The 16565-nt window shown below is 37.7% G+C and overlaps 1 protein-coding gene and 1 pseudogene across 3 annotated transcripts in view; both read left to right on the top strand.

The window, feature by feature from the left end:
• Positions 1 to 16565, top strand: part of CUL3 (cullin 3) — a 96741-nt gene that overhangs the window by 58421 nt on the left and 21755 nt on the right. For all 3 annotated transcript variants that reach the window (XM_043577988.1, XM_043577987.1, XM_043577989.1), the window contains 6 exons: positions 5562 to 5722; positions 6729 to 6843; positions 8830 to 9058; positions 13654 to 13799; positions 14783 to 14959; positions 16125 to 16295. In XM_043577988.1, coding sequence (XP_043433923.1) covers positions 5562 to 5722; positions 6729 to 6843; positions 8830 to 9058; positions 13654 to 13799; positions 14783 to 14959; positions 16125 to 16295 — 999 coding nt within the window. The remainder of the gene's footprint in view (positions 1 to 5561; positions 5723 to 6728; positions 6844 to 8829; positions 9059 to 13653; positions 13800 to 14782; positions 14960 to 16124; positions 16296 to 16565) is intronic.
• Positions 3242 to 4843, top strand: LOC122481846 (annotated as a pseudogene).

Here is a 16565-nt window from a genome sequence, read left to right as displayed (position 1 = left end):
CAGCCTGAATTCCTTCAGATAGTACTAGTAAGCAGTAAACAAGATTCAGCATGTTTATTTACCAAGTACTTTAATATATATTATGCACACATCATAAGTTTGTGAACGTGTGCATGCATTTCCATTTAACATGTACACTTATTATAAACACTTGAGTGTATGTATGCATCACTCTTAATTTTGATTGATGGTAATTAATCATACATACCAAACATTTAATATAAATGACTCTTTAGTATTACTGATTTAAACAGCCACACTCAATTTTGTGGGTTTTCTCTTCTCCATTTATTAGCTCTGTTATCGATAATCAAATTTTGGGGTTGACAGGTTTTAATATTATATGTCATTTAATTATAATCATCATATACACCTTGACAGTCTCACATTAAAAGACAAACTTTGAGGTCTTAACACTAACATCTGTATTTCTTTTGTCTCCAGTCATCTTCCATGGACTTAAATGTTGCATACCCTCAAACACTCTAACCATGTGTTCCCATCATACCTGGCTTCCTTTACTGAAGCATTGTTTCTCCCCATACAGCGTATACCTGGAGAATTCCATCAGCTGCAGCTGACTTTTTTTTTTTTTTTTTTTTTGGCTTTTGGCTTTTCTCAGAGGACTTGAGCTAGATGGCATTATAGGCCATAAGGTTATTGATTCACCCACATCACTGTGCGTGGGAATGAGAAGAAGAAAACCCAGGCCAGGGATACTGGTAACAAATAGAAAGGGAATAAGTAATATTGAAGTCTGTTTTGGTCCTTCATATATGTTAACTTTTGATCAGAGAGTAAAGCTTCATAAGAAATCATATTAGAGTTTGAGATTATCTTTACCAACCTTTTGTGTTACCCAGAACCAGAGTGGATAAATGACTTACTCAGGGTCACCCAGCCGGTTAATAGTGATACAGCCAGAGCTCATATGAAAAATTCCTAACTCCACATCTAGTATTTTTCCATTTAAAAATCTGCTGTAACTGATAAGTCCACTTTAGACAACAGTTTAGCAATTTCCATATGATCCAACACTTCCACTTCTAGAAATCTGGTCCAAGCAGAATGAAAGCATGTATCCACCAAAGGATTGTACCCAAACGTGCCTAGCGACATTACTCATAGTAGACAAAAACTGGAAAGAACCCAAAATATCCATCAGCTGGTAAAATAAACTAAATGTGGCATATCCATACAATGAAGTACTATTCAGCACTACAAAGGAATGAAATACTGATAAATGTTATATCATTAATGAACCTTAGCAACTTTATGCTTAGTGAAAAATCAGATACAAAAGATTATATATAATTCAGTTACATTTAAATGACCTGAAAAGGAAATCTGTAGAAAGAGAAAGCAGGTGTGCTGAAAGTGGGATTGACTACAAATGGGCTTAAGGGACTTTTTTGAGTGATGGAAATAGTCTAGAACTAGATTGTGGCAATGGTTAGACAACTATAGAAATTTACTGTAAATTATTGAAGGGTACTCTTAAAATAGGTAAATTTTATGGCATGCAAATTATACTGCAGTAAAGCCAAAAAAGGGGAACATTAAAAAATTTCACTCTGAAAAAACTCCACTCTAATTTATTCTGAAGATTATGCTGTATGTGCCTTTTGTTTTATAATTCTTACTGGTAGTGCTCGCTTCGGCAGCACATATACTATAATTCTTACTGGTATTGCGCCTTTTGCCAAAAACGATAAAATCTGACCTGATTCTCTAGACATTTCTCTTAATTAAGAACATTTGATTTCTTAAAGAAGTTAAACTTGTTAATGTCATATATACATCATATATGGTATATACATATATGACCCCCACACACCCTACAAGTCCCTTGGGCTTGAAGTAGAGTTGGAACTTCCTGTGCTTGCCACAATTACCAGTGTTTTCTATTCTCACTGTAAAACAGCCTGAGTAAAAACTCTCTCACTGCTATTTCACTACTTTTAGTATATCTTCTCTATTTTGCTCTCACCAGTCGAGCTTTGTGTTCACTGAGAGTTTTTTGCATTCATTTTCAAACCTGTTTATGCCACTTGTACCTGTTATTACATAATTTAATATGGTGTAAACCAATAAAATGGTGTTAGAAGCAGTAGAATTTCTTGGTAAACAGATTGGATGTTTTAGAAAGACTTGACAAAGGCTAATCACTAAATATTGGTTCGAATTAAGTGTGGGTAATTTAAAAGACTGGAGTGGGGATTGTAGAACTCTAGAAGGACTGTTTTGACATTCATATTGCTTCACAAATGTCTCTAGTTCATGCTCCGTCTTAATGAAACAAAGTAGAAAAGTGTATTAGGTGAGGGTGTGTGTAAGAAAGGTAACACTGAACTCTAATCACAGGATTCATGTTCAAAGACAAAAGTCTTGAAATCTCTATGAACATGTATTATGTTTTAAATTAAAAATTTTAAGATGCAGACGTGTGTGTACGCTTGTTTTTCTTTTACCACCTGTCTGCAATTAAGCAGCCAGTTATTGGTTTTGATCCCATAGGGTGAGAGTGATTCTGTATATGGTATTATTCAAAACTACATAAACATCAAATTTATAAATAACTTATGTGATAGAATATTTTGATAATAAAGAGGATTCTTGTTTTAAAAATTTTTAGATTTATGACTGTTTTTATTGAATGTATCTTGTTTTATTTTATTAATGTTTATTTTTGAGAGAGAGAGCGGGGGGAGGCAAGGGAAGGGGACAGAGGATCCGAAGCAGCAGTCGTGCTGACAGCAGAGAGCACGACACAGGGACTCGAACTCATGAATTGTGAGATCATGACCTGAGCCATGTTCGGATGCTCAGCCAACTGAGCCACCAGGCACCCCGAATGTGTCTCATTTTATGCAGAAAAGTAAGCCAGAGTCAGGATGATAGTAGGAGAGGACTAAGCCTGCAGGGGAGTAGAGAGTGGCTTCAGTACCTACAAAACAAGGCCGTCAGAAGGGAGGAAGGGTGCAGTCAGGAGACACTCAGAATTTAAGATCTTGAGATGGAAGTGTGAAGTTGAAGAATCTCCCAGAGAGATGGGACACCTGCAGGGCTCAGTCAGTTGAGAGTCCGACTTCGGCTCAGGACATTGATTTCAAGGTTCCCGGGTTCAGGCCCCGCGTCAGGCTCTGTGCTGACATCTCAGAGCCTGGAGTCTGATTCGGATTCTATGTCTCCCTCCCTCTCTTCCCCTCCCCCGCTCAACGAGTGTGTGTGTGTGCTCTCTCTCTCTCTCTCAGAATAAAACGTTAAAAAAATGTTTTTAAGTAACATTAAAAAGTATCTACCAGAGAAAGAAAACACCAAATGAGAGAAGACACTGGTGCTGCCAGAGGGCCCGTGGCCCTGGATTAGGAGGCCACAGAGTCTCCCTCGTTGGCTTTGGCAGTGCCATCGGGGGGGGGGGGGGGGGGGGGGGGCTTGGGGTCACGACGGTGGTTGGTGGTTGGGGTGAGGCCGGGGCCACGGAGCTCGCAGAGGCAAGGCGGAAAACAGGGAGCGGATCCCCATCACCAAGCCGAGCCACCTGATCAAGGACGTGAAGGTGAAGTCCCTGGAGGAGATCTTGCGCTCTTCCCTGCCCATCAAAGAATCCAAGGTCACTGACTTTTTCCTGGGAGCATCCCTTAAGAATGAGGTTTTGAAGATAATACCTGTGCAGCAGCAGACCTGCGCTGGCCCGCAGGCCAGGTTCAAGGCGTTCGTTGCCATCCGAGATTATCATCGGACACGTTGGTCCGGGTGTTAAGTCCTCCAGGGAGGTAGCCACTGCCATCCTTGGGGTCATCATCCTGGCCAAGCTTTTCTAGTGTCCCTGTGTGGCAGGGTTCCTAGGGGGAACAAGATCAACAAGCCCCACACTGTTGCGTGCAAGATGACCGGCCACCGTGGCTCTTCATCCCTGCCTCCAGAGGCGCTGCCATTGTCTCAGCCCCTGTGCCCAAGAAGCTACTGATGGTGGCTCATATTGACGACTGCTGCCCCTCAGCTAGGGGCTGCACTGCCACCCTGGGCAGCTCTGCCAAGGCCACATTTGATCCATTTCCAAGACCTACAGCTGCCTCACCCCTGATGTCTGGAAAGACTCTGTTCACCAATTCCCTGTCAGGAATTCACTGACATCTTGGAAAGACTCACACCAGAGTCTCCATGCAGAGGACCCAGGCTCCAGCTGTGGGCACCACATAGTTTTATACAAGGGAGAAAAGGTCCAAGGCTGTTTAAAAAAAAAAAAAAGGAAAGAAAGAATTTACTGGAGAGTCATCAGTGAAAATTTTGGACGTACTAACTTGGATGCACAGTTTTGAAAACGTGAGCTTGTGCTGAGATGGTATGGAATGTAGAAATGTGAGCGGCGAAGATACTAATCAAAGAGTGGCTTTCCTTGTAGCCATTAGGTGTGTACCCTTGGGGGAGCTGAATGAAATAAGGTCGGAGGAGTGCGGTCACATGAAGAGAGTGCTACTCCTGGAGAATTGAGTTAAAACTGTCGGGAGGATAGGATGTGGTCAGTGCCATTTTAGTTGCATCACTGATAGTGGTCCAGCTTCTGTTAATGTTCACCTGGTAGCTTTGTTTGGTGTTGCTTGCAATGATAGTGTGCCTTTTAAAAGTTCCAGGATCACAGTTTTCAGTGGTTCTTAACTGGTTTTGGATTGCAAATGCCTTTAAGAACCTGGTGAAAGCTATGGGCTCCATTTCTAAAATACTTATGTACCAGCAAACACACAGTAATTTTACAATTTTTAGTTCTTCAGAGACTCACCAAAGCCCAGAGAGATCCTGGTTAAGAACAGAAAGGAATTCTCTTGTTAATCCTTTGTGAATTAAAACAGTATTCCGGTGTGTTTTGGTGTAAATGTGGATTTTCAAATAATGCACAAAATAGGACTTCTATAGCCAATAATTCTGGATTGTATGTGCTCTATAGAGTGAGACACTTGTAATCAAGTTGGCAAGAACTTTAAGAGGACTGCAAGTAATCTGTTTGAAAGGACGGTAACTAGAAGCGTTTTAATTATGTAATACTTAACGCTGCTGTATTATAAGCATTAGAGCCTTTTAATATTTACCAGTAAGCAGTCAACTTCAGTTACATGGATCGGTATTTCTTTTGGCTCTTCAGAGAATATGATCTTCAAGTATGGTATTTAAGAAAGGAAGAACCATGTTTGGGCATGGTATGGCTTTGGAGAGAAAGGGAGATGTGCATGTGCCTACCTTGCTGCCTCCCTTTCTCCCCTGCTTTCTGCTTACCTGATTCTCCCTGCGGCTGGTGCCTTCTTCCCCCACCCCCTTTTTGCTTAAGGTGAAATGGGCGACCAACTATATATAACCAATTGTTTGTAAATTGTAAAGACCAACTTTTATGTAAGTTGGGAGGTGCTAGAAAATTCTGTGTTGCTTAAGATAGTGTGAAATGTTTCTCACCTAAAAAATGGACCGCTTTTATAATTTTAGGTCCTGTATTATGGTAGCTCACGGTGATTATTTTTATGTTTGCAAGAGTTGTGCTCAGTGTTTCTGTTATTTTGTTTCAACTGCAGGACCGTGTATATGTACAACAAAATAATGTGGAGAATGTCTACAATTTGGGATTAATTATTTTTCGAGATCAAGTTGTACGTTATGGGTGTATTAGGGATCATCTACGACAAACACTATTGGACATGATCGCAAGAGAGCGGAAAGGAGAAGTTGTAGATCGGTATAATCATCTCTTTCTACTTCAGTATTTAGTTTTTTAGTGGTTGTGTCTTGGGAACCAATGTGCTCTCGTAATCCTATTGAAATAAAAGTTTTATTGTCCGGCACATTGTGAAAATCCTCAAAAATCTTTTCACAATTAACGAAGTTACCTAGATTTTAACTTAAAGCACATATCTATTTTTAGAAGAGTCCACCCTAAGCTTCTATTTAATTTACTTTTAAAAAAGCAAATCAGCCATTAGTCTTCTCTTTTTATTTTTCATTTATTTTTTGTCATGCTGGCATTTGGTTCTTTTTTGCTGTGTGATAACTTTTTTGTTTCTTCTCTTTGTCTTTATCTTTAAAAGGCTCTCTAGCTTTCATTCTTAACATATTTGAAGAAAAATGTTGAACATAGTCTACAATGACTAAGAAATACTGTACTCCTTCTGTTAAGTCACATTCCCTCCCCCTTTCTTACATGATTGCAGCCCAGTTTTTGTTACACTGCAGTTAAGAGTGGCTTGAAACATACAAGATTGCGTTCTCTATTTCTCTGTATTCAGAGAAGCTATTAGAGGAAGACTTGTAAAGTTCTTTTTATTTCGGCTCGGGTGCTTGATCAGAATTGCCCGGAAGCCATTCGGTACAAAAAAATTATAATGCCTGTGAGTAGCTGTGTGTTATGCCCGTGTCAAGTAACTTCTCCTGCCTGCTTTCTCATAGTCTTTTTATATTCTGTATTTTTACATCAACAGGAATATTTAGACATTTTAGACCTGTTTTCTTGCAGATTTTAAGGTTATAACAATGTGAGAACAACCTGAGATCAGTAGCTGTACAGGCAAGATATGCTTTCCAATTAAAATGACTCTACATCCTTACGTATAATAAGTTGCTTATGGGAGACGGGTCACTTTGATTTAAAACATGTTCTCAAAGTCTTTCTAACAAGTTCTGTTAAGTTTTTTTACATGAATATTTAATGGAACTTGGTGATCAAGTGGTTTAACTTCTTTTGACAGGGGCGCAATAAGAAATGCTTGCCAGATGTTAATGATTTTAGGTCTCGAAGGACGATCCGTCTATGAAGAAGATTTTGAAGCTCCTTTTTTGGAAATGTCTGCAGAATTTTTTCAGGTAATCAGTGAAGATCTAAATAAATGCTCTTTGAAGATGTCCTCAAAGTTACTGAGTACAGTTACTGATTTGAATATTTGACCTTTTTCTACTGAGGCCCTTTTGGGAAAGAGGGTACAAAAAATACCCTTTAGTGCACTTACTCCCCACCTACTCCCCATTCTCACATTCCAGGGAAGGAACCCATTAAAGAAAAATTGAAGAGCGTGGACTCAGACACACGATTTTTTAAATTATGTGTAATGAAACATACAAACTTAGACATAACCTTAATATTTTATTATGTTTATATGTTGCAAATTATTTACCATAAATTCACAGGCAGTGCATCACTAATGAAGTCCCATTATTCAGTCTTTTGTGAATATAAGTTACTGGTAAAATAAGTATAGAAATACACATCTCATGGCGCGCGCGCGCACACACACACACACACACACATATATGTATCTATATATCTGTATATCTATATCTTAAAAACTATTGATGAGGAAATTAGAGGTCATAAGTATAATTGATAGAAACTTGCAGCAGTATATACCACCCAAAACCAACTGAATTGCTAAAAGTGAAGTTAAACTAGTACTAGTTTGTAATGAAGTTACAAAATGGAAGGCGTATTTATAAGATCGTGATAACCATGCATCCTCCTGAAAACCTCATTGCTAGTAGGAGCTTTAAGTCTGTTGTTAAAACAGACCTGGCTGAATACTAACCGAAAGTTTTTACTTCAGTAGGAGGCTTTTTAAAAAATAAATGAATACAAAGTTACAATAGTTCTTAATAGTTCAGTAGGTCATTCATAGGAGCCATTAGATGTATACAAAGATGGAACATGGTGAATTTTGGCGTCCTTTACACATAAAGAATAGGCTTGCTGCCTTTTTTTGTTTGTTTGTTTGTTTGTTTGTTTGTTTGTTAAGTTAGTGTGTAGCCCATCAAGAAGACGTTTGTGGCCTGCACTGGTGAGCCTGGAGTGTGCTTTATGAGCTGTTAATTTCATAATGTAGGAAACAATTTCTATTTTCTAAGAATGCAGCAACTCATTCTAGATATTTTTGACCTGTGCATTCGTTTTAATTCCCTTCGTTACATTGTCGACATACCAAGAGAAGATTAATCATCAAGATTCCCAGATGTGCTGCAGTAATGTGTATGCATGTATGTATATACATAGTACATACTGTTGTTAACAGTGAGTGGAAAGATGGTCTTACCTGGAGTTTCATTTGGTGTGTTAATGTCTATTCTTAGAAACTTGATTGTTTTCAAGGATTAAAACTACTTGTTGTCAAAAAGTGGAACGTGTTACTGAATTTTATACGTGGTTTATATCAGCATGTTTTCTGATTTGTGATTCTTAGATGTGTTTGTTAATCCTCCTATCAAATAGGTTAAAATCACCTGGGTTAACATTTATAATTTAGTGGAACTTCGGTAAGGCTGGTGTTAGCAGACAAGATTAAGAGTTACATAAAAGCTCTGTTTCTCAATCATAAGTTTATAGACACATGCGTGCACACACACGTACATAATACACACACACTCTCCTTTGAGACTGGGAGTGGGTGGCAGTTGGACTTTAGTAACTAGCAGTGTGTGAGCAAAACTGTATGATAAACATGAAAAATCCTTATAGGCATAATTTATACACATTAAAACAAATCAAAGAAGAATTTCCTACTCTGACTTGGGGTCAGATGCTCCGTTCTGTACTTTTGACCCTTACTAGCATTTGCTCACTTTTTCTGTTATTGGAGGTATATTGGCAAAGTTTGAAAACACTGATTAAGGATAATGTATTGATTTTTCTTCTGTAATCAGTGCTTTAAAGGATGTAATTCAGCCATGTGAGTATGTGTGATAAGAAACTACATAAAATGTTAATAGTGCTAATGATATTTAGATTGTAGAAACCCACTTAAAAGCAGAAACGCATTTTGGTTCTACATTTAAAAACAAAAAAGTCGTATTTCTTATTTGCAGATGGAAAGCCAGAAATTTTTAGCAGAAAACAGTGCTTCAGTATATATAAAGAAAGTAGAAGCTAGAATTAATGAAGAAATAGAACGGGTGATGCACTGCCTTGACAAATCAACCGAAGAGCCAATAGTAAAGGTGGTTGAGAGGGAACTCATTTCCAAGCACATGAAAACTATAGTAGAAATGGAGAATTCGGGGCTAGTACATATGCTGAAAAATGGAAAGACAGAAGGTAAGTATCCGCAATTGAAAAATAATTAAATGTTTATAGTTCTACCAGGATCTTAGTAATTTTTTTTTATTTTACTATAATGAAAATAGATTATGAATGTCAGTTCTCAAGTTGTGTGTGTCATTAATGTATCAACTGCTGTTACTTTGATAGGATTTAACAGGAAAGCTCTACACTTATTAATGTGGATTTTCGGTGCCTCTTTTAATTAAATGGCTTTTTTTCCCTCTCTTTCATCTTACTCTCCCTCGTTTTTTGTGTTTTTCTTAACCCAGAAGTCTGTGTTATTGGTGAGACCAGTGAGGTCCTCTGTTATTGTCCTTTTTATATACAAGGGAGTTGGACTGTCTTCATTGCCATGTACTCTCTCGTTTTTGTGATTCTTTTAAAATCTGACATTCCAATCATAAAATTTGTATAGGCTTTCCTTTGGGAGTTAGTTGTGATAAGGGTGTTGAAAATGCAAAAATTAATGTGTCTTTCATGTGACATTTTAGATAAATTAGTAGACTGGTTTTGAGAACTCCAGAGTTACAGACTTCAGAGAAAGGAAAATTGCATAAAAGTGAAAGCACAGTTTTGAGATAACTGTAGCATTTATTCTTGTTGGCTATTTACCCCCTTTTTTTTTTTCCAAATTTTTTAAATGTTTATTCATTTTTGAGAGACAGAGCAGGAGTGGGGGGCGGGGGGCGGGCAGAGAGAGAGGGAAGTAAAGAATCTGAAGCAGGCTCCGAGCTGTCAGCACAGAGCCCATCGCGGGGCTCGAACTCATGGACCACGAGATCATGACCTGAGCTGAAGTCAGACGTTCAACCAACTGAGCCACCCAGGTGCCTCTACCCTTTTTTTCCTGAAAACAATATTTTGTGATAAGTACCTTATGAGAAATCATAAATAAAAGAATAACAGTCATGTTGTCCTTATTCTTAATTTCTGAAGTTTTACTTAAAACTATGACTTTAGGAATCACTAATATGCTGTTAAAAAATAGGGGTGCCTGGGTGGCTCAGTCGGTTAAACGTCCGACTTCAGCTCAGGTCTTGATCTTGTGGTCTGTGAGTTCAAGCCCCGCGTTGGGCTCTGTACTGTACTGACAGCTCAGAGCCTGGAGCCTGCTTCAGAATCTGTGTCTCCCTCTCTGCCCCTCCCCCACTTGCACTCGCTTGCCCTCTCTCTCAAAAGTAAACATTAAAAAAAATAAACATGGTACTCTTGGTATTTTCCTGTTTCTTAGATGATCTCTTAGCAGTATTTTAGCCAGCTTACTTATTACAAAAGAAACACATGCTGCCTCAAGGTTGTAAGCTTGCAGGGAATGAAAACAATATTTAAGTGAATCACTTAAAAAAGAGGTAGATATAAGAGGAGAGAAAAGTAAGATGGTAGGAAAGGTAGTTGTTTTCTGTGCTGCCCTCAAGTGTAATTCTTGCTTTCTGTTTTGAGATGCTTATATTTCTATATATTTCTTTCTGAAAGTTGTATGTAAATTTGTTTTTATTAAACCAGAGAAAAGATGCTTCTGGTAAACCTTTTGTAAAAGCCAAAAAAAAAAAAAATCGTTTTTAAATTATGTGTGTCATGTTTTCTAAACTAAGCTATCCCTGGATGTCTAAAGTCTAAGTCAAGGGCTGGCAAACTTTTTTGTAAAAGGCCCATACAGTAAACTCCTCCTCTCTGTTGTAGTAGTGAGAAAGTAGGCATAGACAATAACACAAATGGATTAACTTGACTGTGTTCCTATGAAACACTGATTTTTTTTTTTTCCAACCACTTAAAAATGTAGAAACCATTTTTAGTTCACGAGATGCACAAAAATGGACAGTGGGCTGTATTTGGTTCAGGGGCTATAGTTCGACAAACCCTGATCTAAATGCTCATCCAGAGTTAGTGTTTTCTTGTCTACCCTGGGGGAAGGTGGGAGAGGGTGAATTAAATTGGCTGGAGAGTAGAGCTTAGGAAGTGTTTGATGGAGAGGTTGTTGGGCATACCTAAATTACAGTATCTCTGAAATCTGCATGGAGACTTGTGTTAAAGGCTTTAAGTATGCCTGACAACATGGCAAGTGCTTAATAAGTACATAAATGAAGAAATAGCAGAATACTAACCATAGTTCTCTAGTACTTAATGTTTTTAGCAAGTAAACAGCTATCTGTGATTGTAAATTAAATTTTAAAACGCTGGCTTCAATTTTTTCAGCTTCCCACTAGGGACCTAATTGCAAAATGTCTTCATTGTGTTAGGCCCTGCTCTGGAACAGTAAGTCAAGAATATGTCAGAGGCACAACTTAACCGTTATGAAGCCAAGCGGCTCATAAATCAGAAAGTGAAACAGCTTTCTGACCATGAATGGAGGCTGAATTGGATTGGCTATTAGATGCAGATAGCTCTATGAAATTTAAATTCAAATAGCACTTCATTTTACTAAGTTTGTACAAAAACGTTTGATTTTTGAATGCCCAAGTATTTTTAATTTTCTCTTTCACATTACCCACTACACCATACATTTATATATGGTGAATTCAATACAATGAAATTGTATTAATTTCCATACAGTTAAATATGCAACATATAATTGAGCAAAACTGTAACAACAGAGGAACAAAATAGACAAGTTGAGAACCATTTTGTTAGAGATGGGTTTGATATGCCAAATTTATTATAGTAAATCTCCATAAATTACTGTGCGTTTTTATTTTTTAATTAAAAAAATTTTTTTTTACATTTATTTATTTTTGAGAGACCGAGCACTAGTTGGGGGAGGGGCAGAGAGAGAGAGACAGAATCCAAAGCAGGCTCCAGGCTCTGAGTTGTCAGCACAGAGCCCAACGTGGGGCTTGAACTCACAAACCGTGAGATCATGACCTGAGCCAAAGTCAGACGCTCAACTGACTGAGCCACCCAGGCGCCCCAACTGTTGCATTTTTAATACCTGTTTTTAACATGGGAAATTTGGATGTAGTTTATGCCAAATGTGAGAAACTGTAAGATTTGCTGTGTGGAGATGACTTTGGACGTGTATTATTGCTGAAAACTTAGTGTTTAATAAAACTTGATTTTGAAAGTCTGTGAAACAAATTTTAGAAGCCCTTTTTTTCTAAAATTCGCTTCTAAGTATTTCTCAAATACGAAAAACTTCAGTATTAGGATCTAAATTATAGCCTGTCTGTCAAGCTTGGCCCACCAGCAGGTTGATTAGAGGCCCCCCCCCCATCAAAAGAAAAATAACGTTTTATTGCTTATGAAAACTACATAAATTTTTAGATATCAGTGTCCATAAATAAAGTTTTATGGCAACACAGTCATGCCCATTTATTTATGTGTTATATGTGGCTTCTTTCTTGTTACAGTGGCAGAACTGAAGTAGTTGCAAGAGAGACCATATGGCCCACAAGTCTATAAAATATTTACTGTCTGGCACTTTCCAGAAAAAAATTTCCCAGCCCCCGATCTAGAGGCTGCTATTCTAACTTCCATTTCAAAAGTTCTTGATGATAAAACTTTTTTTATATTATTGTACAGTCCTTACACTTAGAGTCTCCCAGTAAGTTTCAGAGAAACCCCAGACATACGGGAAACAAAGCATTTTACCTCCACATTAAAAAAAATTTTTTTTAATGTTTATTTACTTTTGAGAGAGCACGAGCAGGGGAGGGGCAGAGAGAAAGCGAGACACAGAATCCGAAGCAGGCTCCAGACTCTGAGCTGTCAGCACTGAGCCTGATGTGTGGCTTGAACTCAATAGCCGTGAGATCATGACCTGAGCCAAAGTTGGGCACTTAACCAAGACTGAGCCACCCAGGCGCCCCTACCTCCACATTTTGATCTTGTGAAAAATGATATACAAAATGGACAGAGTCCAGAACTTTCATTCTAAATAAAAACAATATAGCGAGACATCAAGTTTTAAAATACAAGTATTGGCCTAGGACATCCCCTGGAAAATGTTAGGGATTGTTTTGAGGAAAATACTAAGGAATAGGAACATATAAAACTATAAATATCATAAATATCATATACACTTTACCATGGTGTGTAATGAAATAAATCCTAGTATAGTTTATTTTATTTTGTTTTGTTTTGTTTTATTTTATTTTATCATGTTATTGTTTGAACTTTGAGATAGACATACCTAAAAATATCTGTAAGACTTTTCATTGGTTCTTATTATGTTGACTACTAATTAATCCATAGTTATCCTTAAAGTTATCCTTTTGATAGACATTTCATAGTATATGATTGGGTTCTAGATTAGGATTGTATAGGAACTCAAAATTACAGGTTTTTTTGTGGCTTTCTTATTACACTGTATAGGCATATTCCACGTAAACTGAAATTTGCTGAGATATCTTATTAATGCTCTCAAAGCATCTTATCTGAAAGCTGTATTTCATAAATTGCAATAATAACCATTAGCCAGCCTAATTTTTTTTTCCTTTTGTCTATTTTGCTGGATGTTTTCTAGTAATTTTTCGCATGGTCAGCGAGTAGTAGTGATAAGCTTCTTTAAGTTTCACAAATCAGAATGAACAGAGATTCACATTTTTTCCCTTAATCTTTAATGTAGCCGATTTTTATGTTCTTTCTGATTGCAGACCTCGCTTGCATGTACAAGTTATTTAGTCGCGTGCCAAATGGCTTGAAAACAATGTGTGAGTGTATGAGTTCCTATTTGAGGGAGCAGGGTAAAGCCCTTGTTTCTGAGGAAGGAGAAGGAAAGAATCCTGTTGACTATATCCAGGTGAGTGAATACAGCAGAATCTCTGTATGTTTGTAGTAACTTGACACCTGCTAATAGAAAGGTCACTTTTACTGGTGCACCTGGGTGGCTCAGTCGGTTGAGCGTCTGACTTCGGCTCAGGTCATGATCTCACAATCCATGAGTTCAAGCCCCGTGTTGGGCTCTGTGCTGACAGCTCAGAGCCTGGAGCCTGCTTCGGATTCTGTGTCTCCCTCTCTCTCTGCCCGTCCCCTGCTCATGCTCTCTCTTTCTGTCAAAAAAATAAATAAACATTAAAAAAAAAATTAAAAAAGAAAGGTCATTTTTACTAAGCTGTATGTATTACGTGTTTTTTTACCTTCATTGTCCCAGTGGAAAAGTATGTCTACTTCTCCTAAATAGTTTAGAATTTTGCAAAGTGTGTATATTTATATCTGGGAACCGAACTCAGCGGCTGCTTTTCATTTATTAATTAACCTGCTTGTTGAAGATCTTATTTACATGGTCTCAAGAATGAAAGTTACTACTTTTCCTATGCTTCAGTGTTCACACTCCGGGTATTAGAAAAAATAACTTCTCAATTAAATTCCTTTTTGTTCTAAAATGTTTTCTTTTAAGCAATACTGTGAATAAATTATGCCTCAGGTTTTTCATGTTTCAGTATAAATAACCAGCTTTTTTTTGTGCATTTTTAAAGCTGATTTTCTTGGGCTGTATCCATTCAGTCAGGACAGGGAAGGATGAGGAGAAGTGGTGCAGAAGCTCTTAGACGTCTTTGGTAGAGTGATACGTGAATAGCAAACAGGCTGCTCCCTCATGGCTGACATTTTGAATACAGGCTTAGATCTAGGCTTGAAAATAATAATATGGAACCTGTAAGTTTAACACTGAGTGCACACATTTGTAGCCCGCAAACTTAAGGCACACATACCTGATCGTATGCGTCTTGTTTATGGAAAAAAATTATTATGATGTATCCTGATTTCTTTGTTTTTATTTGGAAGGGATTACTGGATCTGAAGAGTAGGTTTGATCGCTTCCTCCAGGAATCGTTCAATAATGACCGGCTCTTTAAACAAACTATTGCGGGTGACTTTGAGTATTTTCTCAACCTCAACTCCAGGTCCCCTGAATACCTCTCATTATTTATTGATGATAAGCTGAAAAAGGGAGTCAAAGGGGTAAGTATTAATGCATTTGAAAACACATGAAATTTTATTTCTAGATTTAAAATTGTATACAAAATTAGGAACTACAAAATAGAAAATTAGGGAATTCTGTAGACATAAAATTAAGTCTAGCCCTTTGCTGTGCTTAAATGTGTGCTGTGATCTTTGAAAAGGATTGCTTAAGGTATTTGAAATGGTCCAAAGTCCTTTGACATTTCACTTGATGTATAATTTATACCAAAACCAAGCAACTACACAGTCACAGTTGTTAAACAATCTTTATAGACTATGAGGGTTAGATGTGCTGTAGAGATGAGAGGCGACTAGAAGACCGCACTATTCATAGCTTGGGATGTTGCTGTTGTCACCTTGTCCTGGGTGTTGTGTATCCAACAACTCTTGGATGCCTAGAATTTGAAGGAGTAGATTCGAATAGCTATCAGAAAGTAGTTTGCGAGCCTTTATTATATATCAGGCTTATTATATTATATATAATTATATATGCTTATTATATTAAGCATATTGTTGTCACCCATACATTGGTCTTTTTAACAACTTCTTAGAATTTGTGAGGCAAAAGGGAAAAGCAGTAAATGCAGGTTTTCCAAGCAGCTATAACGGAAGAACAGACAAGAGGAAGATCACCATAGGAAAGAGCATTTCGTCTTCCATATTTTTTAAATATATGCTTAATTGGCTATAATAGCATCTTACCTTACTTAAAAGATGAGGGCAGGGGCCTTTTTAGTTTTTGAGCTACAGCCAATTATTCTTCCGCTTCTGCTTGCACAGTTGAGATTTTGAATGAGCTTGCATCAAAATACCTGTCTTTTGCCCATATAAATCTCTGCTTAAATACTATGGAAAAGCATTGTAATATTCTTTTTTGTGATTAGAATTTCATTTCATTTGTTCTCAGTCATCCTTTACTGCAGCCATTATCACCTCATTGCTGCATTCAGTGGTAGCCCTCTAGGGAGGGGAAAGAACTCTACCCTGGCCCCTGAACTGTGCTACACTAGATGAGGACTTAAGAATGGGGCTGCTCTGAAGGAGGAGGCACATTCTCCAGCTGGGTCCCTCCTTCTGACATCTCTCAACCAGCCTACATTTGTTATCAGTCTTATAACTGCAGATGATTTATAATTACTAAATTGTCTTTTAATTGATTTTGCAGCTAACAGAACAGGAAGTAGAAACAATATTGGATAAGGCAATGGTCCTTTTTAGGTTTATGCAAGAAAAAGATGTATTTGAACGTTATTATAAACAACACTTGGCAAGGAGACTTCTCACAAATAAAAGTGTTTCTGATGACTCTGAAAAAAATATGATATCTAAGTTAAAGGTAAGGTGTATATATAAACTGGAATGATGTGCACCTAACTAATGTTTGTTATGTGATTGAACGCCAACATGCAGTTAGAAAATGTTTAGTTGATGTAAAATGTTTCTTTTTTTTTTTTTTCTTTTTTTCAAATTTTTTTTTTTCAACGTTTATTTATTTTTGGGACAGAGAGAGACAGAGCATGAACGGGGGAGGGGCAGAGAGAGAGGGAGACACAGAATCGGAAGCAGGCTCCAGGCTCTGAGCCATCAGCCCAGAGCCTGACGCGGG

This window comes from Prionailurus bengalensis, chromosome C1 (assembly GCF_016509475.1).
Source record: "Prionailurus bengalensis isolate Pbe53 chromosome C1, Fcat_Pben_1.1_paternal_pri, whole genome shotgun sequence".
Lineage (NCBI taxonomy): Eukaryota > Metazoa > Chordata > Mammalia > Carnivora > Felidae > Prionailurus > Prionailurus bengalensis.
The sequence above is the reverse complement of the archived record's forward strand: the minus strand, read 5'-3'. Positions and strand labels throughout refer to the sequence as shown.